Raw genomic sequence first — 26,232 nt, 5'->3', positions numbered from 1 at the left:
TCAAGAGTTGCATGCTTCACCCCTGAGTGAGCCCCACCCCTTGCATCTCTGTCTTAAAGATCCAAAATTACCTCAGACTTGGCTCTGCTTCTGTCTTAGGCCCTAACATACTGAAATAGGAGCATCCCTGTAACATGGCTAACTCATCTGCAGAGCAGCAGATTTCTGGCTAAGCAAAACCTGTTTGATGCTGATTGTTCTGTTTAATTTTGGTTAGAGGTTTTAAGTAGTTATCAGTGTTAGTAAGTTCTCCATAAGTGTGGCTGTCATTATTATTATAACTGTACACGACTGTATGTATCTTGTGACTTAAAAGTAATTTAAAAACAAGTTTTTTATATGAGGGCATGTATTTATCTATTTTTGGTTTGGGGGTTTTCACGTGAGGATTTCTTAGTTCTAAATTATATTTTACTCTGTTTGGCAGCGTTTTGTTTATGTTGTGAATTTGTATACTTTGTGTTGAAAATTACAGCTTTTTGGGGGAGTGAGGAGGGACACCAGAAAGTATGATAGAATGTGACAATAATGTTATTTTTCTCTTTCCTTTTTTGCTTTTTCAGTTTGAGCAGAAAACTGGTGCAGTTTTTGATGAAATTGTAGAGAACTGTAAGTACCACTTTAGAAAAAAACCAGTCATGTCTTTAAATAGATAATAATTGAGTCTAGATAGAGCATTTATCTGTAACAGTGTTTAGTTAGGGCCTGTTAATATGATGGTACAATTTGATTTAGTTTAGATCTCATCACCCTGTTAGTATCTTCAGCAAATTAATCTTAATTATAAGAGTTTTACTTTTTTTTAGTAAGCATTTTGTTCTCACAGTTATTAATGTTGAAATATAGCCATGCTTTGTGTATGTATGAATCATATAGAAGCTTATACTTACTATTCAGTAAAGGTTTCTACTTTGTTTACAGGGTCTCTTAATTTTCTGTTTATATTCTTTCTGCGTTACATGATTCTCTTAGGAAAAAAAACCCAACTTTGTTTTTTAGGATTATAAAAGTAATACATTCAATTTTACAGTATAAAAATGAAAAAAGCAGAAAATGAAAGCCTTTGTCTTTATTATTCTCTAAAAATAATCAGTTTTAAAAGTTTAAATATATCTTTCCAGACTTTTTTTCTGTGAATATATATAGATCTATATATGGTGGATGGGGATTTTTATATGTCTGTAGGGATCACGTGGTAGGTACTGTTCTTGCTTTTTTCATTCAAGTGCCTAAACGTCTTTCTATGTCAGTGGATTTTGGCCTATTCTATCCTTTCTGATGGCTACTTGGTATTTTATTATATGGCTGTATTATAATTTAACCAACTTACTCTTTTATATATGTGTATATTATTTTCAGTTTTTCATTATTACAAACAATATTGAGTATATGTATTCCTATACACATTTTTGTCTACTTGAAGTAGACAAAGGGAGTGTATCCTTTTCTGTAGAATAAATTCTAAGAATAGAACTCATGAATCATCAAAGGATGTTTGTGTTCTTACAAAGGATAAATTTTGTTATCTAGAGTTACTGAGTCAAGGAGAATATGCATTTTTTTTTTCTTAAGGTAACTTCCATTAGTAGGATCTATGAGAACCTTCTTTCTCTTTGGAATTAGTTTGTTATTATTTTTGAGAGATAAGAATTTTTTTAGACTACATAGTGAGAGGTAACTAGCTCTCCTGATCTTTAGTGGTTTTGGAACCACTTCTTGAAAGAAGGGTCAAAGTCACATTGTAGACCACCATGTAGATGGGAGATACTGTTGCAGCCATATTTGGAAAATACAGTCTGCCTTCACAGCATATAATGCTGTCATAAGATATTTTATTATATATCAGAAGATGGCTTTTAAAAAATTCATTCTTTAGGTCTGTATTTGGATCTTCATAACATTAACTACTTCCTGTAATACAGAAACACAGACTGATGAATCTGATCATATATGATTTTTTACAAGTAACGTTTGTCTTTTCACTTAGTCTTTCCTTTTTTTTAAATGCTTTTTTAAAAAAATATTTTATTTTATTGGAGAGAAAGAGCACGAAAGAGAGCACAAGTGGAGGCAGGGGGCAGAGGGAGAGGGAGAAGCAGATGCCCTGCTGAGCAGGGAGCCTGATGGGGCGCTCCATCCCGGGACCCTGGGATCTTGACCTGAGCCAAAGGCAGACGCTTAATCGACTGAGCCACCCAGGTGCCCCAGTCTTTCATATCATTGTTCCTATCCCTGCACCCCACCTACAGCTTTGTAGGTAGTCTTCCATGTTTTTCTCCAGTGCTTCTAAAATCATTATATGCATAAATGTATACAGATAAATTATATATGTAAGGGTTTTGAAGGTTTTTTATTTTTTGTTCAACAGGTAGGATCATCATATACCTAAGATTTTTCTACCTAGCTTCTCTCATTCAGGAGTACTTCATGATATTCTTCCACCTCAACTGGGATAGCTCCAATATAGTATAATGTCCCATGGTTTAGATGTACAAGTCATCTTTTGCCCTGTTAGGCATTGATATTATTTTAGTTTTTTTACCATGATAAACGATGATGCATTAAAAATCCCTTAAGAATGTCCTTATATGGAGCGCCTCGGTGGCTCAGTTGGTTAAGCATCTGCCTTCGGCTCAGGTCATGATCCCAGAGTCCTGGGATCGAGCCCCGCATCAGGCTCCCTGCTCCACAGGAAGCCTGTTTCTCCCTCTCCCACTCCCCCTGCTTGTGTTCCCTCTCTCGCTGTGTCTCTCTCTGTCAAATAATAAATAAAATCTTAAAAGAAAAAATAATAATGTCCTTCTATGGATTAAAAAAAAATGTCCTTATATACTAGTAGTTTTATATGTATACATAGATTACAACGAGTGGGTATTGTTCAGTAAAGGGTATGTGTAATTTTAATAGATGTTGCTAGCCTACTTTTCAAAACTTGAATGCCTTACATTTCCATTAGAAATGTATAAGAATACCCCATCATCCCATTAATATATATTGTAGCTCTTCTTCAGGTTTGGCAGTCTGTTGGATATGAAATAGCACAGTGTTAACTTTATCCTGCATTTTCTTAACTCCTATTGAATTTGAATTTAAGCAGTTTTTAATAAGTTCAGCATTTGGACTGGCTCCTCCGTATTGTCTAATTATAAATATTTGTTAAATAAGTGAATACTCTTTTCCCATTTCTTAAAGTTTTTTCATGACAATTTGTAGGCTTTTAAATTTTATTTTTAAAAATATATTTTTTAAGATTTTCTTTATTTGTCAGAGAGAGAGAGAGAAAACAAACGGGGGGAACAGCAGGCAGAGGGAGAAGCAGACTCCCCACTGAGCAAGGAGCTCGATGTAGGATTTGATCCCCAGGACCCTGGGATCGTGACCCAAGCCGAAGGCAGACGCCCAACCGACTGAGCCACCCAGGCATCCCTAAATTTTATTTTTTTAAAAGATTTTATGTATTTAGAGCGCACGTGTGCACATACAAGCAGGGGCAGGGGCAAAGGGAGAGGGAGGGAGTGAGGGATTCTCAAGCGGACTCCACGCTGAGCATGGAGCCCTGATGATACGGGGCTTGATCTTAGGACCCTGAGATCATGACCTTAGCTGAAATCAAGAGTCAGATGCTCAACTGACTGAGCCACCCAGGTGCACCAGACTTTTTAAATTCTGTAATAGTAGTTGCTAAGGTGAGTCATAGTAGGCATGGTAAAGGATAAATCTGAAAGAAGATTCAGGTATACTTTTAAAAAGATAAGACATTCATTCAGAAAATTTAACTTTTAAAATATATGACCTAATGTTCTTTTAATAATGGAGTAGGGGTTTTTGATTTCCTTTGTTTCCTTTTGTCTGTGTCAGCTTTTCCTAAACAAATGTATTTTTAAAAATATTTATTTATTTATCTATTTATTTATTTATGAGCTAGAGCATGCAAAAGAGAGAGCGAACACAAGCAGGGGGGAGGGGATAGAGGGAGAAGCAGACTTCCTCCTGAGCAGGGAGCTGGATGTGGGACTTGATCCCAGGACCCTGGGATCATGACCCGAGCTGAAGTCGGCTCAACTGACTGAGCCACCCAGGTGCCCCTAAACAAATGTTTTTAATATAAAAAATTTGGTTTTTTTTACCATCACAGTTTTCAGTCTTGGTTAAAAAAGTTTTCCTTACCCTTTGAATATATGCTATCCTAGTTTCTTGGAGTATTTAGAAAATATTTTTATAAAATATTAAATACAAAAGTATTTATAACATGTGAGCTATATTAAAAATAAAACCCTTGGCTTCACCACCCAGCTTTTATTTATTTATTTATTTATTATTATTTATTTATTTATTTTTAAAGATTCTATTTATTTGTTTGACAGAGAGAGACACAGCGAGAGAGGGAACACAAGCAGGGGGAACGGGAGAGGGAGAAGCAGGCTTCCTGCTGAGCAGGGAGCCCGATGCGGGACTCGATCCCAGGACCCTGGGATCATGACCTGAGCCTAAGGCAGACGCTTAACGACTGAGCCACCCAGGCGTCCCACCACCCAGCTTTTAAAAAATGTGCCACATCATGCCTTTCATGCCAATCCCTCAGTCCCATTTTGTTCTCTCCAAATAGCTATTATCCTGGATTTTGCTTATTTCCTCAATTTTCTTATACTGTTTACCACCTCTACATTATTAATCAAGATATTCTTTAGTTTTGCTTGTTTATGGACTTTGTAGTTTTTGAATTAAACTGTATATGTTACCACTTTCTTTTTATTATGTATTCCCGATACTTGACTATACTGTTGCATGTAGCTCTCATTCATTTATCACTGATGTGTATCTATTCATTAACTACATTACAATTTTTATTTATTTTTATTTTATTTTATTTTATTTTTTTTTAAAGATTTTATTTATTTATTTGACGGAGAGATAGAGCCAGAGAATACAAGCGGGAGGAATGGCAGAGGGAGAAGGAGAAGCAGGCTCCCCGCTGAGCAGGGAGCCCCATGTGGGGCTCGATCCCAGGTCCCTGGGATCATGACCCGAGCTGAAGGCAGATGCTTAACCGACTGAGCCACCCAGGCGCCCCAATTTTTATTTATTTTTAAAAAGTTGTGGTAAAAAACACATAATATAAAATTTACCATCTTAATTCTTTTCTTTAAAGATTTATTTATTTATTTAGTTAGTTAGTTATTTAGGGAGAGAGAAAGAGAGCATGTGTGTGAGTGGCCGGGGGTGGCTGGGAGGGGCAGAGGGAGAGTGAGAGACAGAATCCTCAAGCAGGCTCCCCGCTGCGTGCAGAGCCGGAGGTGGGGCTCAGTCCCATGACCCTGAGATCATGACCAGAGCTGAAACTAAGAGTCACCAAGAGTCAGCTCTTGGTGGCTGCTCAACCAGGCGAGCCACCCAGGCGCCCCTCATCTTAATTATTTTTAAATGTATAATTCAGTATTTTAAGACTGAGCCACCCAGGCGCCTTTAAAATAGCCCTTTCAAAAAGAACTTTTGTTCAAACCACAGTTGTAAATGTCAGTCAGTCTAGTTCTTTCGGTTGGGTTTCTTTGATCTCCGCTCAAATATGAACATACTTAAAGATTGCCCACCTGTAATATTTGGGATCCAATTTCTTTATTTTAGGACTCTGGAAGTCAAATTGTAGGAAGTACATTGATTGCTATTTTAGGCAAGTGGTCTAAAATTATTATTCTTTGTTTCTGATATTGAAAGGTCTTGTTACTCCACTCTACTCCATTAGCATAGCAGAAAATATTACAGGTCTCATTGTTACCACTGCAATAAATTTGCTGTGATGGAAGCATAACCTGTGTCTCAAGTGTAGTCATAGGTCATACTGTTTCTGTTGCAACAACTTAGCTGTGCATTCCTGGCAGGTATGTAAAGGAATTAATGTGTTTGTCTCTAATAAAACTGTGGACACTGAATTTTGAATTTCACATAATTTTCCATGTGTCAGGAAATTTTCTTTCTTTCTTTTTTTTTTTTTAAACCATTTAAAAATGTGAAAAGCATTCTTAGCTCATAGGTTGAACAGAAATATTGAATCTTCTATCTATGAACTTGGTATGTCTTCCATTTATTTAAATCTTTAATGCTTTTCAGTAACATTTTATGATCTATAAAGGATTTTCTTGTAAGCTTTTTATGTTTTAGCATTTAATGAAATTTATTTTTGGATGTAGGATAAGATTAGGGTTCATTTTTTTTCCAGATGAGTATCTTATGCTACCGCATGTTAAAAAATTCATCTTTTCATCTAAATAGTTGATGTTTTTGTCACTGAACTGAATTGGCACTGAGATATATTTAAGTTCTATATATGTGGGAATCTCTTTTTGGAAATTGTTTAAAATTCTGTTAATATTTGTATATTTACAAAATTATATATTACTAAATATTAATATTTCTATACCAGTGTCATTGGTTTTATTTGTATGTATTATTTTTTTTTTAAAGATTTTATTTGTCAGAGAGAGAGAGAGCACAATCAGGGGGAGTGGCAGGCAGAGGGAGAGGGAGAAGCAGGCTCCCCGCTGAGCAGTGAGCCCGATGTGGGACTCGATCCCAGGACCCTGGGATCATGACCTGAGCCGAAGGCAGTCGCTTAACCGACTGAGCCACCCAGGCGCCCCTATTTGTATGTATTATTATAAGAAATATTTTATTTCTATATTATAACTATGTGTGTATTAGCTTTTGGGTATGGACGTTTTTCTGCTATGTTAAGCCATTGCCTTAGTTTTATCTTTATTTTATTTTATTTTATTTCATTTATTTTTGTAAGTAGGTTCCATGCCCATTGTGGAGCCCAAGGAGGGGCTTGACTCATGACCCCGAGATCAGTACTTGAGCTGAAATCAAGAGTGGGATGCTTAACCAACTGAGCCACCCAAGTGCCCCATCTTTTGTGTTATTTTAATTTTTTTAAAGGGGGAGGTTAGAGGAAGAGGGAAAGAGAATCTCAGGCAAGCTCTATGACTAGCACGGAGCCCAAAGTGGGTCTCCATCTCATGAACCTGAGATCATGACCTGAGCAGAAACCAAGAGTTGGCTGCTTAGCCAACTGCACCACCCAGGAACCCCTAAAAATCTAATAGTCTTTTAAAATTTGAGTATATAGTTATCCGTACATGAAACCATATCAACTAAAAATATTTCATTTCTTTTTCCCAGTGACTGCTCAAATTATATAATTTATTATTTTTGCTAAAACTTGTAGGATTACATTAAATGATAATCATGGTAGTTGTCATCATTGATTAATTTGTGAGTCCCACAAATTAGTTCTCATATTTTGTTATTTAGGGCTAATTATTGTTAGTTTTTGTCACATAGGCTTAGGCTTTATTACATTTTTTTTTAAAGGTTTTATTTATTTATTAGAGAGAGAGGGAGAGCATGAACTGGTGGGAGGAGCAAGGGGAGAGGGAGAAGCAGGCTTCCCGCTGAGCAGGGAGCCTGATGCAGGACTTGATCCCAGGACCCCAGGATCGTGACTTGAGCTGAAGCCAGACGCTTAACTGACTGAGCCACCCAGGCGCCCTACATTTTTTTATATATTCCCAGTTACCTTGTGGAATGGCTGAAGAATATTGGTATTTATATATTCCTGGATTCCATTTGTTAATATTTTGTTAAAATGGATAAAGTTTGTTTACACGTGGAGTTATAGCTTTATTAAATGTTTTCTAGAATTCAGTTAAATATTTAGGCTTGGAGATTTCTTGGTGTGAGATTTTAAGTTATGAATTAAATTTTTCAAACAATATAAAGTTTTTCTTTTATGTTTCATCTTTTGTCAGTTCTGGTAAGTTTTATTTTTCAAGTAGTTTGTCCATTTCATTTAAGTGGTCTTTTTGTCTTTCAATTTGAGGCAGTTTAGTGGGAAGGACAGTGGCTTCTAATTGTAGTTTTAATTTGCATTTCCCTGCTAATGATGTGGCACATCTTTTTAATGTGTGTATCGGTCATTCTTAAATGTTCTTTTGTGAAGTGTCTGTTCAAATCATTGCCCATTTTTAAGTTTGGTTGTCTTTTTGTTATTAGGTTGTAAGGATTCTTATATATTTTGGATGCACATCTCCTGTTGTATAGATCAATAGACTGAAATAGATGGGGCTATCTATGTCCATCTATCTGTAGCTGTCTATAAATCTCTTCATATCCATCTGTCCATCCATTTTGTGGCTTGGCTTTTCATGATCTGAGTGGTGTCCTTGAAAAGCAGTTTTTAATTTTGATGAAAAAACTCCTCATTTTATTATTATTACTATATTTTTGTGGTGTGTGTTCTTTGTGTTCTAAGAAACCTATCCAAGATCATGAATATTTATACTTTTTTTCCCTAGAAACTTGATGGTTTTAGCCTTAGCTTTTATAATTAGGTTCATCATCCACTTCAACTTAGTTTTTGTATATAGTGTAATGTAAGAGTCAAATATATAATTTTGTGTGTGGATATCTAGCTGAATCAACACCATTTATTGAAAAAGATTATTCTTTCTGATTGATTTACCTTGGTACTTTTGTTGAAAATCAGTTGATCTGCATGTTGGGTCAATTTCTGGACTCATTATGTTCTGTGGATCTGTATGTCTATTCTTAGGGTGATACCACACTGTCTTGATTACTTTAATTTTATATTAAATCAGGTATTCTAAGTCATATTTTTCAAAGTTTTACTATTCTAGATCTTTTTTTTTTTTTTTAAAGATTTTATTTGTTTATTTGAGAGAGAGAGAGAGCATGAACAGGGGGAGGGGCGGAGGGAGGGGGAAAGGCAGGCTCCCTGCTCAGATCATGATCTGAGCGAAGTAAGCGACTGAGCCATCCAGGCATGCCCCATTCCAGCTCTGTTCTTAAACATTGTTTTGTCTGTGGAAGTCCTTTGCATTTACGTATATATTTTGGAATTAACATATAAATTTATACAGATAAGCCACTGGGACTTTGATTGGAATTACATTATCTGTAGATTAATTTTGGGGAGAATTGACATCTTAAATATATTCAATCTTCTTACTTAGGTCTTCTCTAAATGTCTAAATAATTTCTAGATTATTAATTAAGTTTCTAAATAATCTTGTACTTCTTAGTCTATAGATTTTGCACATATTTTATAAAATTTAATATCCCTTTATATATTTTTCTGTCTTTCCAGTATTTTGCCTGGATATTTTGTTTGTGGATAAATTTATGGACAGCTTTCCCCCACGGAGATAGCCTTCCTTCCTAAGTCAGTGAATAATCATCCTTTCTTTGCTTACTTGAAATGTATTCCTATTTTTTTATTACATTATAATGATGGAAAATTCTTTTTTCTGATTTCCAAATGACCTTTATTATCTTTGTAGATATATTCCCTCAGTTTGAGGACTTTCTCTTCTCTTTATTATTTGCTCAAAGATTTTTTTCATGAATGAATATTAAATTTTGTCAAATGATTTCTCTTTACTGAGATGGTCATGTTTTTTTCTTTTATTGTGTTATGTGGTGAACTGACTTATTTCAGTACTAAACCCACCTTGCATTCATGGGATAAATCCTACTTCGTTGTGATCTATTATTTGTTTTATATATTTTCAGTTTGCTAATATTTTAAGTATATTAGTCTTTTAAGCACCTATGTTTATGAAGGATATTGGTGTAAAGTTCTTTTTTTTTTTAAGATCTTATTTATTGAGAGAGAGAGATTGTGAGCTGGGGAGGAGCAGAGGGAGAGGGACAAGCAGACTCCATGCTGAGCGTGGAGCCCCATGCAGCGCTTGATCCCACAGTGCTGAGATCATGACTTGAGCCGAAATCAAGAGTCAGATGCTTAACCGACTGAGCCACCCAGGCTCTGCAAGTTCTCTTTTGTAATGTCTTTCTTTGGTTCTGGTTGCAGAGTAATACTGGCCTCATAAAATTAGGAAGTATTCCTTTCTCTTATCTTTACTGGAAGAATTTCACGTAAGATGGGTATTATATTTCTTTAAATGTTTAATTTACTAGTAAAGTTATTTGGGCCTGGTGCTATTCGGATTTTCTTTTTCTTCTGTTTCTAGTTTGGCAGTTTGCACCGTTCAAGGCATTTCCTATAAGTCAGCATAGTTGAATAGAACTTTGCATGATGAGGGAAATGTTCTGTATGTACACTATTAGAGTATCCACTAGCTACTTGTGGCAGTTGAGATTTGAAATGTCATGAGTGCAAAACTGAAGTTTTAATTTAATTTAAATGGACATAGGTGGCTGGTGGCTTCCTGTATTGGACAGTGAAGATCTAAGCTGGCGAATTTATTTCTGTGAAGTTCTTAATAATTTTTAAATGCGTTGTCATTCAGTTCATAGCATTTTAAAATTTATTCTTAATTAAGTTGTTTATAATATATTTTTTAGAGATTTTATTTGAGAGAGTGTGTGCGAGAGCGTGAGCAGGGGGAGGGGCAGAGGGAGAAGCAGACTCCTCCCTGAGCAGGGAGCCCACTGCGGAACTCCATCCCAGGACCCTGGGATCATAACCTGAGCCGAAGGCAGATGCTTAACCAACTGTGCCACCCAGGTGCTCCTGTTTATAATATTTTCTCACTTTATTTTTAGTCTCTATGAAATCTTCACTACTGTACCTTTCATTCCTGATACTAGTAATTTTGTGTTCTCTGTCTCTCAACTTTCTTCATATTAATTTTTTATTAACATATTTAATTGTGAAATACACATAAACTGAAATTTACCATCTTAGTTTTGTTTTTTGTTTTGTTTTGTTTTTTGAGAGAGAGAGAATCTTAAGCAGGCTCCATGCTCAGCACGCAAACCTGATGTGGGGCTCGATCTCACAACCCTGAGATCATCACCTGAGCCGAAACCAAGAGTTGGATGCTTTACCGACTGAGCCACCCAGGCACCCCTACCTAGATCTTAGCCATTTTTAAGTGTACAATTCAATAACGTTAAGTACGCTGGCGTTGTTGTGCAACCAATCTCCATAATATTTTCCATCTTGCAAAACTGAAACAATACCTGTTAAATAATAACTCCCCATTCCTCCTCCCTCCAGCTGTGTCACCCACTCTTCTACTTTCAGTCTATGACTTTGACTACTCTGGGTACCTCATATAAATGGAATCATACTATGTATATGTTTTTATGACTGGCTTGTTTCACTTAACATAATTTCCTCAAGGTTCATCCACGTTGTAGCTTGTGCCAGAATTTCCTTCCTTTGCAATTAGTAGAATTGGTGTCTCTTGTGTTTAATGAGCTCATAAGAGTAACAGAGTGAAATTATTATAATTTTACTGATGCCATTGAGGTAAAAAAATGCAAGTTACTCCGTACAGTTTTATAGTTCTTAAAATGATTATTTTAACATTGTAATTTTTTCTGGCTATAAGGGGTAGGAGAAAAAATGAGGTTCAGGACCTGAACAGATCCTTGTTTATCTCAATAGAAAGGGATATCAGCTGATTCTGGTGTGGCAAGAAGGGAGAGAAGATGAATAATATAACCATGTTACAGAAGTTTTGGAATTAGAAGGAAGAATAGCAGGAATGTATAACTATAGAATGGAACACAGCTGGAGCTGTTTCCTCATATCTCTGTGGCATTGTGCTTCTGGTATTATTGGCATAAATTACTTTTATTATATTTTAAAAATTTCATTTTATTCTGCTTCCAAAAATAATATGCTCTGAAATACTGAAATATTATAAAAACATGTAAGCGTTTTACTTCATTAAAATGTATGATACTCTGTTATAGTGATGTGTTTTAGTTTTAATAGACCTTGGACAGTTTTTAGGTACATACTGAATGTATCAATTTTTTAATTTAATTTTATTTATTTATTTGACAGAGAGAAAGAGTGCATATGCAGGGGGAGTGGAAGGCAGAGGGAGAGGGAGAAACAGATTCCCCGCTGAGCAGGGAACCTGATGCAGGGGCTCAATCCCAGGACCCTGGGATCATGACCTGAGCCATAGGCAGACGCTTAACTGACTGAACCAACCCGGCGCCTCAATTTTTTTTTTTTTTTAAAGAGAGCGAGTGCACGAGGGTGGGGAGGGGCAGAGAGAGAGAGAAAGAATCTTTAGCAGACTGTGTTGAGTGGGAGCCTGATGCGAGGCACGATCTCACTACCCTGAGATCATGACCTGAGCCGAAATCAAGATTCAGTCATTCAGTGGACAGAGCCACCCATGCACCCCTGAATGTATCAGTTTGTAGATATTGCTGCTTTCTTGATCATTATTTTTAGAGCACTATAAATATCCATGAACATTCAAAAAGTAGTCTATTGTCTTTAGTTGTCCTTAGTGAAGAAGAAATGGTTGTTTTATAAGGTGTTTTTTTTTTTTTTTTAAGATTTTATTTATTTATTTGAGAGAGAGAATGAGATAGAGAGAGAGCATGAGACAGGGGAGGGTAAGAGGGAGAAGCAGACTCCCTGCCGAGCAGGGAGCCCGATGCGGGACTCGATCCTGGGACTCCAGGATCATGACCTGAGCTGATGGCAGTCGCTTAACCAACTGAGCCACCCAGGCGCCCTATAAGGTGTTATTAAAATCACATTTTTTTTTACCTTAATACTGTACAAAGTAGACTATTGAATTTGATAATATGTAACTAATTTCTCTCAGAGGTATTTCAAATGTCAGCATTTTTTGGTCACCTTTTAGTAATAAAATCTTTTAATTATAAAATCAAATTGTTCTGAATATTCCCCTGGTTCAAACTATTTTTTTTTCCTATGGGAACAAATAAAAGCAAAAGTTAGTGAAAGTAAGTTCTGTGAATCTCACCTACAAGTCTCCTTATTGAATGTTTAGAGGTTACAATGGCATACTTGAATAGTTCCACAATAACAACACATAATCAAATGAAAACAAGAAAAGAGAGCTGTAATCTTTAGTTGGGACTTCTTGAGGAAACTCATTCATCTTCATTAGGACTTAACGTAGATTGTTGGTGATTGATCTGGCTTCAGTAAATGTTCATATCTGGTGTGGTACGGCATTCATTGGTTCATCTTGGTTGGTAGAAGATTCGATGGGCTGGGTACTAGGGGGGTGTTTTGTGGAAGAAATTGAACCATCTGATAAGAAGTTTGACTTGATGAATCTAAACATTACTTTCAACCTCTGGGTGCAGTGATTTATTATCTGCATAGTTTGTTTATGCCTGGCTCATAAAAAAACTAGAGCCTGTTACTCAAAGTGTGGTCTCTGGATCAGCAATATTAGCATCACCAGGGAGTATGTTAGAACTCAAATTCTGGCTCTCATCCTTGACCTACAGAACCAGAATCTTTGGGGGGTGATGTGGAACTCAGGTGTTGTGGAACTCAGGTATCTATTTCCAATAAGCTCACCAAGAGATTCTGATGGCCAGTAATCATTGATTAAACATTGTTTTAGCTCAGTGATCCTCAAGCATTACTCTGCATTAGAAGCAAAATTTTCTAGGGGTGCTTGTTTTTATTTTGTTTTTAAATTCTTTAAAGTGAGATAAAATTTACATATAACATTGCATTAGTTTTAGATGTACAACATATTGTTTTGCTTTATGTATGTATTGTAAAATGATTACAGCAATAAGTTAACATCCATTGCCAGTTACTTATTTGAAACACTGATAGAAATATATTTTACATGGAGATCTACGTGTGTACAAGCATTTTTTATAGTATTACTTACTGTCACTCTGAATGTTGCACTTTGTTTTCTATTCTAGCCTTTTTTGTTTTTTTAAAGTCATCTCCGTGCCCAGCATGGGGCTTGAACTCACAACCCTGAGATCAAGAGTCATATGCTCTACTCACTGAGGCAGCCAGGTGCTTCTTCTATCCTAGCCTATTAAAAAACAATTTCCTGGCCCTGGTTCACTAATGGGCAATAGTGGGGCAATACCTGCAGGTTGAAAGAACACTGGATTGTTGTATTCTAATTATTATCCCATTTCCATGAAAAGTTTTCTGTTGGTTACCGGCCTGTTAATAGCCAAGATTGGTTTTCAGCTTAGGATCATATATATGAATTACCATTTTTTCTATTACTGTAAGTGTGCCCTAATGAGAATCAGGATCTGTCAATAAGGGCCGAAGCTAGAATGACTGTTGAATAGCAGCTAGTAGTTTCAGACAAAGCCACATAAGTTCAGCTGTTGATGAATTGCATGTTTATGAAGAGTCAGTTATTTCCAAACCCATTTCTTTTAGTTGTACTTGTCATTGTAATTATATGATTTTAATTGTTTTTACACTAATGAAATTTACTCTGAAAAGCGAGTTGTTTCTGTGAATAATTTGAATGCTTTGGAAAAACTTAATTGGTAAGTCAGTAAAAATATGGAGGTGCAAATGTCTTTATTTTGTTATTCCACTTTAAAGAAACCAAAATTGCAATCATGAACTTTGCGTTATGGGTGGGACTTGCAAGAAAGAACTCAAATTTACATGCACCTTTTGCAAGTCTTGGTTGATCATCAAATGATTGGCCAATGTGTCTTTATATATCCCAAATAAAAATAATTGTTTTATTTTTTAATGATTCCTGGCTTTATTGGATTTTAACTGTTAAACTACATTCTTGATCTTATAGTTCAGTGAGGCTTTTATTACTAAGGAAATTGTATTTTATTGAGTAACAATCATCTCTTAGAAATATCTCAGTGACAAAATGCTAATTTAACCTTTTATTTAAAATGAACCAAGATTACCTCGTTTTAACCTTATTGTTACTTGTTTTACATTCTTCAGTTTGTTTTGTTTTCCTTTGATTTTTTTTAATATAAGAGAGAAAAGCAACCTCAGAATTGTTAGAGAACCATGATTTCTAAAGTTAAAATTATAATTAATCTTACTTTATTTCTGAAAATTATGCTTTGATTAAAAGCAAAAATGTATGAAGGCATTAAGTAATACATTGGCAATGAAAGTAACAGCCCTTTGTAATAGTTCATTTATGTGTTTATTGGATTTCTTAGCTCATTTTAAGGTACGTTGATTCTTAGGTAGAAATATCAGTATACCTCTTAAAGCAGAGACTAAGCAGGAAGACCAGGAATAAAAGCTGACCTGGCATTATGAAATTTACTTGCAGTATCAAACAAAAATATTGTACTTAAATTGCTTAAAATAACTTTCATTTTCCTTTCACTAAGTTTTACAACTTACTTCCATTTAACACATGTACTCCTTTCATCCTTTACAAAGGAAGTTTATGTACTGATCACATCCTCTGCTGCCCATAGATTTTCCTTCTGAACTCATTAGTTATTCCCTCTTTATTGGATCATTCCCATGGGCATACTGCAAGCTGTAATATTCTTAAAAAAACAAAAACAAAAACACAACAACTCACCAGAAAGTAAAAAAATAACAAGGAAAACAAAAACAAAAATACGAAGTCAGAAAAAGTCTTCCCTGCAGATTATAATCCAGTTTCTGCTTATTTTCTTTAATTTAGAGCAAAATTCTTTTGGAGAGTTGTCTGTGCTTAAGGTTCCCCACTTCTGTCTTCTCCGTCTCTGTTGGGATCATCCCACTCCAGCTTGTACACTCATTTTTCCACTGATAAAGCTCTTGTCAAGTTAGAAGTTCATTTCCACTTTACCAGTATTAATAATCATTCCCAATCTTCATTTTATGTGTTATCTCAACAGCTTTTGTTACAGTTGGCCAGTCCTTTCTTGTTGAAATACTGTCCTTCACTTAGTTTCTTTGACATCAGTCACCTAGTTTTCCTCTTGCCTCATTGGCTGTTGCATCTTAGTTCCTTTTCCTGATTCCTTCTTTCTACCAGATTTCCAAATGTTGAAGAGGACTCTTTAGCTCTTTTCCATCCATAGTAAATAAATTTGCTAGGTGTTCTCATCTAGTCCCATTAATTTTAAGTACCATCTCTTCACTGATTCCCAAATATATATGTCATTTCTTGGCAAGAGTCTCTTTAATTCCTTTTTAATGTATATCCAGTTGAAGATTTAATAAAGTTCTCAAAATTAACAGGCCCAAGACCAAGTTACCCCTTCCTGTCTGTTCCTCCTTTAGTGTTCCTATCTCAAGAAATGATACCCTGTTGTGTTAACCTTTGCTTCTTTCATATCCAGCTGCTTGTATACCGGGAGATGCCACTAACCTTTAAAACATACCCAAATCTGGGGCGCCTGGGTGGCTCAGTCGTTAAGCGTCTGCCTTTCGCTCAGGTCATGATCCCGGGGTCCTGGGATTGAGCCCCGCATCAGGCTCCCTGCTTAGCAGGAAGCCTGCTTCTCCCTCTCCCACTCCCCCTGCTTGTGTTCCCTCTCTCGCTGTATCTCTCACTGTCAAATAAAATCTTTAAAAAATAAATAAAAATAAAAAAATAAAACATACCCAAATCTGACTGTTTTTCCCCACATTCACCATTACTATCCTGGTCTTAGTCACCAGTTTTTCCTTGGATTATTGCAGTAGTCTCCTAACTGTTCTTCCTGCTTCTGTTCTTCATTCCCTGTAACATTTAACAGCCTTAAAGAAGTCATACAGAAGCTAGGGTGATCCTTGTAAAATATAAATCATGTTAATCCCTCTTCAGGATCTTTTAATGACTTCCTTTCACACTTGAATATATTGTATTTTTTCCTGTGGTCTGCAAATTCATAATAGACCTATCCTCTGGCTTTTTCTCTCTTCTCATTTTTTAGTACTCTTCCTCTCACTCATTTAGTTCCAGCCATATGGTCCTTGCTTTTCCTAACATATGCCGAGCATGTTCACAGTGTCTAACAGCTAGCAGTCTTCCATGAGAAATTTATGCTTTCAAGTGTTTCACTAGCTTCTTTGATCCCCAAATAAATGTAGTGTCATGTTTTGTTCTGTAGATTTAGGCTCTGAAAAACAGAAGCTATTTCTTTTGATTATTTGGGCCTCAAGGATGAGTAGAATTCTTGTCCAGTTAATTACGTAGCTTAATATAACTAGTACTTACGTTTTAACCTCATTAAGATTTGTTTAGCCTACAGATTTCTTGGGTGATAACTAGCAAAATTTCAAATTCAAATTAGATGCTTTGTTAGAAATTGCTGTCTCTGAGGAAGCTTTAAATCTCAAGTGCATTTTCAAATAAGGATAAAAAATTTGTTTTTAATAAATGATAGATACATGTGCTTCAAAATTCAAAAGATACAAAAGGTGTGCTTTGAAAAGTTGGTGTTTCTGTTTTCTAGCTACCCAATTATGATATTCATAGAAAACCAATGAAAGATATTTTTATGTATAAATAATTATATATACACATAATTTTTTGAAAAATATATCAGTGATAGCCTAATGTATATATATATTTGTCACTTAGATATTTTTACTTAATTAACCTGGGAAACTCATATAAAGCTACCTCATTCTGTTTATGACCACATAATATAATATTGTAGGTATGTATTGTAATTAATTTAGCCTCATTGATGAATAGATAGACTATTTCCAGTCTTTGCTGCTATAAATGTTTTTTCATAGTACTCTTACAAGATTATATCTATAGGACTAATAAAACATTATGTTAACTGTACTGGAATTAAAAAATGAATAAAGATTATATCTGTAAGATAAAATCTTAGAAGTTGAAATGCTGGCTCAAAGGTATGTGTATTTAAAGTATCATAAATATCGCCTGGTTCTTTATTAGGATTGTACTAGTTTATACTCCTACCAATTTGACTGTAGCAGTTGGCAAACTTTTTCTTTCAAGGGCCAGATAGTAAATATTTTAGGCTTTGCAGCTCACATATGGTCTATGTCACAAACTCTTCTTCGTATGTATTTTTTGGCTTTGGGTCAGTGTCTGGCAGCTTTGGCCTATATCATAGCTGCCAGGCTGTTATCAAAACCTTTTGTCATTACCAACTTGCTATGTGAACATGGTATCTCATTGAATTATTAATTTGCATTTCACTTACAAGCATAGCTCATCCTTCATGTTTCCTTTCCTGTGAAATGTTCATTCAAATCCTTTTCTTTTATATGTGTATTTGGTTGTTTGTATTTTTATTGAGGTATAAGAATCTTAATCTTTTATTCATTAGAGAAATGACCCTTTCTCATAGAATATATGATAAAATCTTTTCAACCAGTTTATCTTTAATCTTTTGGTTTGCTTTGTGTTTTCTTCTCCTTAGGAATTTTTTTTTTTTTTTTAGGATTTATTTATTTTAGAGAGAGAGCGAGACAGTGCATGAGTGGGAGGAGGGGCACAGGGAGAGGGAGAGAGAGAAGCAGAGCATGGAGCCCGACGTGGGAATCAATCCCATGACCGTGAGATCATGACTGGAGCTGAAATCAAGAGTTGGACGTTCAACCAATTGAGCCACCCAGGCACCCCTAGGAATTTTTTCGTCACATTTGATCTGTTACTGTTTTACTCAATAAATTAGTCTTTTATTCTAGATTTTATGTCATTTTTAGAAAGGCTTTTCCTCAGTTTAAGACTTAAAATAATTTTTCCATTTTTTTATATTAGTATTTTTTATGTTTTTTTTTAAGATTTTATTTATTAGAGTGAGAGTGAGAGCACTCGATTTTGAAAGTTCCTTGCAATATTACTTTTTACTCTTGACTTCTCATGTACTAATAGAATTTAGATTAAGCTGCTGACCACATGAAATGCATATTCTTTCATCATTAACAGTTACTGAGCATGTGCTATGTGGTCTGGTACTAAGGATAAAATCTTGAGAAGGCTCTAATACCCCTGGCCTTCAGTTGCTTACAGTCTGGTGGATTTATCATACCATATGTATGTGTGTGTTTTAATACCCTACTCTGTATTCATATTTTTCCCTAATTTTTTCTTACTATGAGAATTTTCAAGTAAATAGAATAATTGAAAGAATAGTACATTTAATATCTATAATGTTGTGCATGCTCTTTCATCCCTCCCTGCTGCTCTCTGTAGTATATATGTGAAAGTAAGTTGTAGACATTCCTAGGATTTTAGCATCTGTTGTTTGATTATTATTTAATTAAGTAAAATTATGATTTTCTAATTTTATTATTTCCTCTGTTTGTCTGTTTTTCTAGTTCTGAGGAGGGGGAACCATAGCTATCTTATAATCATTTCATCCCTAGAACTTAGTGCAGTTCTTACCACAGAGTCATAAATATGTGATGAATGAATGAGTACTTTAGGCAGTGGGAAACTGTTGAAGGATTTCAAGGGGAAGGTATAATATGGAATGATTTATGGTTTAGAAAGATAATTCGGTGTATTTATGGAGGAGGGTAACTTGAGGAATGTTTTTATTTGGACTTTGTATCAGTTCGGACTTGACTGTAAGTAATCCAACTCAAGCCAACTTAAACAAAAAGAATTTATCCTGGATCATGGAATCCAAGGAATGATTTGAAGAACCAGCCTCATGAAGGGTTTATTTGGGCTTCGGGAACAAATAAAAACAAGGCTGTTGGTACCATGAATATTTTGTCTTTGCTTCATTCTGTTTTTATTAGGTCCAGTTTGCTTGCTCATGGATCAGTTAATGTAGTTCAGGGATAGGGCTTGCAAGAATATAGTTGCTTCCTAGATGTTCATGTAGATGTCTACAGTAAGAGATGTGGAGTGTTGGAGTGGTGCCATGTGGAGAAGATTAGAGACATATTAAGTAGTACAGTTGACAGAATTTGTCCAGAGGGAAGGAGAATTGGACTGATTCTCTTTTCATGAGCAAACTGCTGGCTTGGTGATGATGTTGATCAAGTGATGGAAATACAAGAAGAGTATGCTTGGAATGGAACATGATGGGCTTGGCTTTAGAAGTACTAAGTTGGAGATCCCTAGGGACTTAGAGGAGCTAGGTGAATGTGGAGATCTGAATCTTGGAAGAAAGGTCTAAGCTAAAGTGCTTAGGAGGTTCACAGCAAAGGTGAAAGCTATAGTGGTGAGTTAAACAGTCCCGAATGTATAAAATGAGAAGAGAACTGGCATATTGAGAGCATCAACAGAGGAAGAGGTAATACGAAATAAATTAATAGACTAGTTAGAAAGATAGGAAGAAGTATAGTGTCATAGAAACTAAAAGCCTTTATTCCAGGAGGGATACGCCACATAAGGATTGAAAAAAATCAGTTGGATTTGACCATTAGGAAATCACTGAAAATCTTAATGAGAGCAGTTCCAATGCGAAGTTGGGACCCAGGTTGCATTAAGTTCAAAGGATTAATGACTGGGAGATGAAGTAGAAACAAACCATTGTAGACTTTTTCTCTAGAGGTTTGACTGTGAAGGAGAGGTGAATGAGGGCTGGGGAAACAAATAAGGGCCGGGAGGTTTTTTTGTTTTATTTTGGAATGAGAGAGATGTGAACATGTAGTTTCAAACAGTAAATAGTTTTTAAATTTATTCTGGCTTGGATAAATTTTATTCTCTATGTTTAAATATTTACCATTGTAAACATTAACTGCTGTCTTTATTAGAGTTAGACCGGAGACAGTGAGACTTAAGACAAGAGACTTGGGTTCTAATCTCACTTCCCCAGAATAATCACTATAATAATTAAAATTATCACTTATATTCCCTTCTGTATGTCAGTCACTGTGTTAAAAGGGCTTTTATACATACTATCATTAATTCTCACCACAAATTAATCTCTAAGGTGAGTATTATACTGTGTGATAGATAAACCTGAGAGCTTACTTCTCAGGATCACATAGATTTTTAGTGATCACACTATGATTCCAACATAGATATGTCTGATTCTGAAGTTGGTACTTTTTTCTGTATCGCATTGCCTCCTTTCTAACCTAATATAGATTATCAAGTTTTAGGTCCCTGTTTCCTTATCTGTCACATTGGATAGTCCTATCTGTCACACCTGTATCAAAGTACTAATTGAAAACTGTGCTATTATTTTCTATATTTTGTTTGAAAAGAAAAATTATATATTTGGTTAAGTACCAGACAGACCTTATAAATGTGGTCATCTTTAGCACTATCGTTTGTCTAAACAGTATTTTACTTTTTAAGGTGGTGGTATCATGGATACAGAAATGTCTGAAGATATAGACCACAACTTAACTCCTACCCTTGACAGCATGTCTTATGGAATGCCGAATCAAACAGGATCTGAAAATTCATTGCTGGATGAAGATGATTATTTTTTGAACTCTGGGGATCTTGCAGGAATTCCAGTCGTTGGTAGTGACAATGAGGATGAACAGGATTTTAGTTCAAAGGACAATCTTGTTTCTTCAATTCATACTGATGATAGCTTGGAAGTAGAGAGAAGAGTCACACAGCATGAATCAGACAATGAAAATGAAATACAGATTCAAAATAAATTAAAAAAAGACTTTCCTAAACAGTTTGATCAGGTTTCTGTCTTTAAGTCAATACGGAAAGATTTTAGTCTAGTAAGAGAAAACAGCAAAGAGACATTTTCTGGAAAGGAGAAAAATAGAGATCTAACTTATCATGAACGTGAAAAACGGTTGGATAAACCCCATAAAGAGTTGGATTCAAGGTTGAAAAGCAGTTTTTTTGATAAAGCAGGTAATAATTGTTGGAATAGAGCCATAAAACACAGTAAATAACAACGTACTGATAATAACATAGCTTTTATTACTTGTGATGCTAAGCGAAATATGAACAGTTAAATTCATTGTAAGCTTGTCATTTTTCTTTTATCCTTGTTCTTTGCAGAGTGACTGAATTTCTCCCAGTAACTTTTGGTAATGGTAAAAATGATTGAAAAATAGCTCTAAACCTCATTTCTCCCTCCCCTGGTTGCAATATTTTGATGAGAAGGCAAGATACTCAAGTCACCTGTTCATTTTCTTTGGTTGAACATTGGAACCTGAAGTTGGATTTAACTTCTTTGTGCTGTAAGCACTAATTCAAACTGCTGTCCCACAAATTAGTCCAAATTAGGGAGGGTTTTTCTATTTGATAACATTTCTATTTTATGTTTTAGAAATTTCTTGAGGCCCCCTCTTGAGCCTCTTTGCCCAGTGTACCCTATACTGTAGCTCCAGTTCCATTCTTGAATATGTCACATATTTTCTTATTTCTTTGCCTTCTTTTCCCCCTGCTATTCCATTTGTCTGTATGTCCTTTTCTTTCTTTGTATATATGCTTGTAAAAGTACTTCTAGCCAACAGTGCCTAACTCATAAACCTCTTCTACTCTGTAGTCATCCCTAACGTCTCTACATGAAGAATGAATTGTTTATCTATATTTCCATAGCATTTTGTTTATACTTCATTATTTGTAGTACTTACAGTATTATACTTTTGTATTTGTTTTGCCTTACTTACCAGCGTAGGAGTTTATTGAGGACCAGATTGTATCTTATTCATCTTTGTATTCTTGGGGCCTAACCTGGTGCAGTGAAAATAGTAATATTTTAATAAATGTTTAATAGATGTGAAGGAAAGCAAGGTATAATATAGCAAACCTTATATTTTTTCTGACAATGCTGGGAAAATATGGTAGAAAGAACAAATCAGTATTATTAAAAAGAACAGTTAGTGTACATATCTATTATGTACCAGGCTATACAAGGTATACTATATTTTTCAATACATATTATTCAATATATATTTTTGATATCCCTACATGGGATAAATTATGAGGGTATTTATCCTCAAGGAACATAATGTCTAGTAGTAGAAGGGGTAAATCAAGTAGTAGAAGTGTCAGTGACCAGTTGAATAGCATACGATTTAATTTATAATTAAAGACAATGGTAGAATTTGTCATAGGGCCATACAAGAAGATTTCTTTCAAAGAATTGAAACAGTGTTTTTGGTATTCTTAGAAAAAAGCTGATTTTTAACTCAGTGGCCAGAGAAGGTTTATGGAGGAGAGGTGGATTTTGAACTGAGCAGAATCTGGAAGACCATATAGGGATTAAGGTAGATAAAGGGGCCTTGGAATGGTATAAGCAGAAATGGGGAAGAACAAACACAAGTAGTTTTCAGAGCATAGTGACTAAAGTAACCACTTTATTTAGGTTTGAGCAAGGAAGGTGTAAGGTGAGGCTAAAAGTAAGGTGGGGCCAGACTTTTATTTGAGTGAAACTATCTTTTGGGTAATTTTTTGGGACCCATTTCACTCTAATAAGCATCTTTATTGGACAAGAGAGGTGATTATCAAATGATAGCTTTTTAGGTCACTCTTTATAAGATTTGTTATTCATATACATGTGTTTGTTTTGTTTTTTTTTTCTTTCAATAGCTAATCAAGTTGAAGAAACATTACATACCCATTTACCACAAACCCCAGAAACAAACTTTAGGGTAAGTTTTCAGTGTGTATGTAGATTGCTGTAACTGTGGCAAGTGTCAAAGTTTTCTTTATGTCATTTTCTAAACTGTAACTATATGTGTTAGGTAGAGCACTGATTTTTTTTTAAAATTTGCTTTATTATTTGGTAAGGACATCTTTGAAGGTGTTCTGAGAAGCCTCAGCTCTTAGTTTCTTTATTGTATTTGATACTTAGACATAGATCACTTTTACTTTTAGGCGTAGGGACTCTAATGAATAGCCATAGAGTTCTTCATTTCCAATGAGCTTATCTTTGGGTGTTGAACCTGAAGAGGAATAATTTTTAAATCTGAATATTTATTAATCCTTTATATTGTGTTTTAGGATTCCAGCTATCCATTTGCCAATAAAGAATCCATTGGTTCGGAACTGGGGAATTCCTTTGCATCAAATATTAGAATTAAAGAAGAACCTTTGGATGATGAGTATGACAAAGCAATGGCACCACAGCAGGGACTACTAGACAAAATTAAAGATGAACCTGACAATGCTCAAGTAAACATTTCACCTTTACTTTCCCCCTTCTTTTTTGTTCCACACATGAATTACTTATTTGAGAGAGGAAGTTCTTGATTAAGAAGTGAAGTAGTTTGTTGACAGTGTGAGAGTAGACTCTTAATGAAGGTTGAGGTAATTTGAATTATCTTGTGAGAGTAATGCTAAGGAATCAAGAATTATATGAAACTTTTCCTGAGTAGTGATTTAGGCCTTTAATCCACTTTGTTCTTTAATACCACTGTTCTGTGATTTTTACAATTTCAGTGCAAGACTAGGGAAAGTGAGTCTTTAAGGATTTGAGATTGATACAGCAGACATGGTTGAAGGTTTACGGTTGTTCATGAGTTTATGTTGTGATTGAGTTTATATGAGGTAGTAATAAGCCTTTTGCAGTTATTGCTAATGAAGTACACACTCTATATGGATTTAAGGATTTTGGGGGGGGAAGGAATTAATGGACAGGTTATCTTTGAAAGAGTTAATTGATTGAAGAACCAGTTATTTTGATCAGTGGGTCGAAGGTAAAGGAGGCTTTGATAGGTGAAATGGGATTCCAAATTTTGGATCTGTAATTAATCAGGGTATCAAGTTCTGCTATTTCAAGATTGCTCTGGAGGTAAAAGTTCCAGCGATCCCATAACTGAAGTCCTGAAATCAGTGAAGATATCCATGTAGTTAATGATATTACAGTAGTTGAAATGGAAGAAAAAAGTTCTTTCAGGTGCAGTAATCATTTTGGAGTATACGAAGGGGACTGAGAGATGAGTGCACAAAGTCAGCAATTATTTGAGGGTGCCTATGTTTTACACAGATGGCATGAATTCAGATGCTGAGAAGTGAAGATAGCATGAATTAGTTATTTCTCTGAAATTACATTTGATCTGGAGAAAGGTTATCTTTCCACATGTTTCTATTGTTTTGGAGGGCTGAGAATGTGAGATTTCTGTAGAAGAGGTTCTTTCATTCAGATGTCTGTGAGCACAGTTTCTCAACCTTGGCACTATTGACATTTGGGGCCAGATAATTCTTTGTTGCGAGGGGCTGTTCTGGGCATTGTAGTATGTTTAGCAGCGTCCTTGGCCTCTACCTACTCGATACCAATAGCACCTCTACCCCCCAGTGTCTCCAGACATTGCCATATGTCCTATGGGGGGGGGGGGGCAAAACTGCTGTTGAGAACCACTGTTTTATAGTAAGGAGATGGAAGAATAGATACTTTGTATGAATCAGATTGATACTCAGTTAAGCAGGAATTTCTTGGTGCTCAGTGGAAGGTAGCTGTATAGGGTGGTAGTGATGATAAAGCTTTAGGAGCTGGATGGTTATGAGTGTGGTGGCAACACAGAAGATGGCAAAGTAGGAATATGAAAATAGTTAAATACAAGGTAGATTGAAAGCATGCTAAATGTACTGACAACTTAGGAAAAGTTCATGTGGCACTGTATGCTTCAGAAGACCACAAACATATCTGTATATAGGGAAGATTTCCTGTCTCTTTACATGCCCTAATGTGGACATGGGAAATTAAGAAATCATAAAACTGGCAGGGATCCAAAGGCATCACTCTTTCTCTGTATGTGAACCAGTGGCACTTTCTTTAGGATGGAAAGGCAGTTATAGCAAAGACAAAATAAATACCTTCAGGGAAGAGGGCATCAGGAAGGATTATTTGTATTACTTTTTTTTAAAAAACATTCAGTGGTTCCAGTGGTTGGGGAGTACCAATAGGATGGAATTGTTAGAAACACCTACATTTTTATACACTATTCAGAGTGTACTAATGTGTTACAAAATGCCGAATATGAGGTTTCATCATGATTACAGGAAAGAACTTCTCAAAGGCACCTGGTTGATTGGACTCTTCGGAACCAAGCAGGAATGTGTATAGGTCCTGGGCATAAGGTCCAGAGGCATTCTTTACCCTGACACTACAATTAAGGCAGTCCCAGCATGTGAGTGGATAAACCTAGGTTTTCTCTAAGAAATCCTTTCTGTTATTACCACATCAATTCTGTAGGATCAGATCTTTTATAATTCTTCTAGAAATCCCTCCAGGGACCTTCTGTTAAACTATAGATACCAGGTCTTTCTTTTACCTCTTTCCTTCATTTTCCTTTCCCCTTCCCTTTCCCTCCCCTCTTCCTCTCCCTTCTTCATTGTTCTGTTCTTTTAAGGTATTTCTCTACCATGACCATTGGAAACCTGTATTTTTGCTGTTCAATACTGCCTAATGCTTTATCACTCTTACTCATTTCCCATAGACTGGAAAAGGGAGTTCCAGTGTATTATTTTAATAGTGTCTAAAACAGTACTGTTAACCTAACTCTCATAAAATACTGATAGGTTTAACAGTTGTGGTCAGGCTTTACTTTTGACTATCAATCTCTAGTAGTCTAACTTTTCTCATAATTTAATAAGATCATAGCTTTAGCTCATTGCCCCTTTGTCAGAC

General features: G+C 35.5%; 1 protein-coding gene and 1 non-coding gene across 7 annotated transcripts in view; one reads left to right on the top strand and one right to left on the bottom strand.

The window, feature by feature from the left end:
• ZMYM4 (zinc finger MYM-type containing 4) overlaps positions 1 to 26,232 on the top strand; it is a 135,375-nt gene that overhangs the window by 50,930 nt on the left and 58,213 nt on the right. For 3 of the 6 annotated variants that reach the window (XM_032388101.1, XM_032388081.1, XM_032388090.1), the window contains 4 exons: positions 564 to 609; positions 20,982 to 21,506; positions 23,193 to 23,254; positions 23,607 to 23,777. In XM_032388101.1, coding sequence (XP_032243992.1) covers positions 564 to 609; positions 20,982 to 21,506; positions 23,193 to 23,254; positions 23,607 to 23,777 — 804 coding nt within the window. Of the gene's footprint in view, positions 1 to 563; positions 610 to 20,981; positions 21,507 to 21,542; positions 21,839 to 23,192; positions 23,255 to 23,606; positions 23,778 to 26,232 lie in introns of those variants that run through there. The other 3 variants (XM_032388110.1, XM_032388118.1, XM_032388127.1) reach the window with 3 other exon arrangements.
• LOC116627095 lies at positions 5,750 to 5,834 on the bottom strand. The gene has a single exon (XR_004298423.1). It is a non-coding gene; the product is annotated as a small nucleolar RNA SNORA1 (small nucleolar RNA).

This window comes from Phoca vitulina, unplaced genomic scaffold, assembly GCF_004348235.1.
Source record: "Phoca vitulina isolate PV1807 unplaced genomic scaffold, GSC_HSeal_1.0 scaffold2, whole genome shotgun sequence".
In the NCBI taxonomy this organism is placed as follows: domain Eukaryota; kingdom Metazoa; phylum Chordata; class Mammalia; order Carnivora; family Phocidae; genus Phoca; species Phoca vitulina.
The sequence above is the reverse complement of the archived record's forward strand: the minus strand, read 5'-3'. Positions and strand labels throughout refer to the sequence as shown.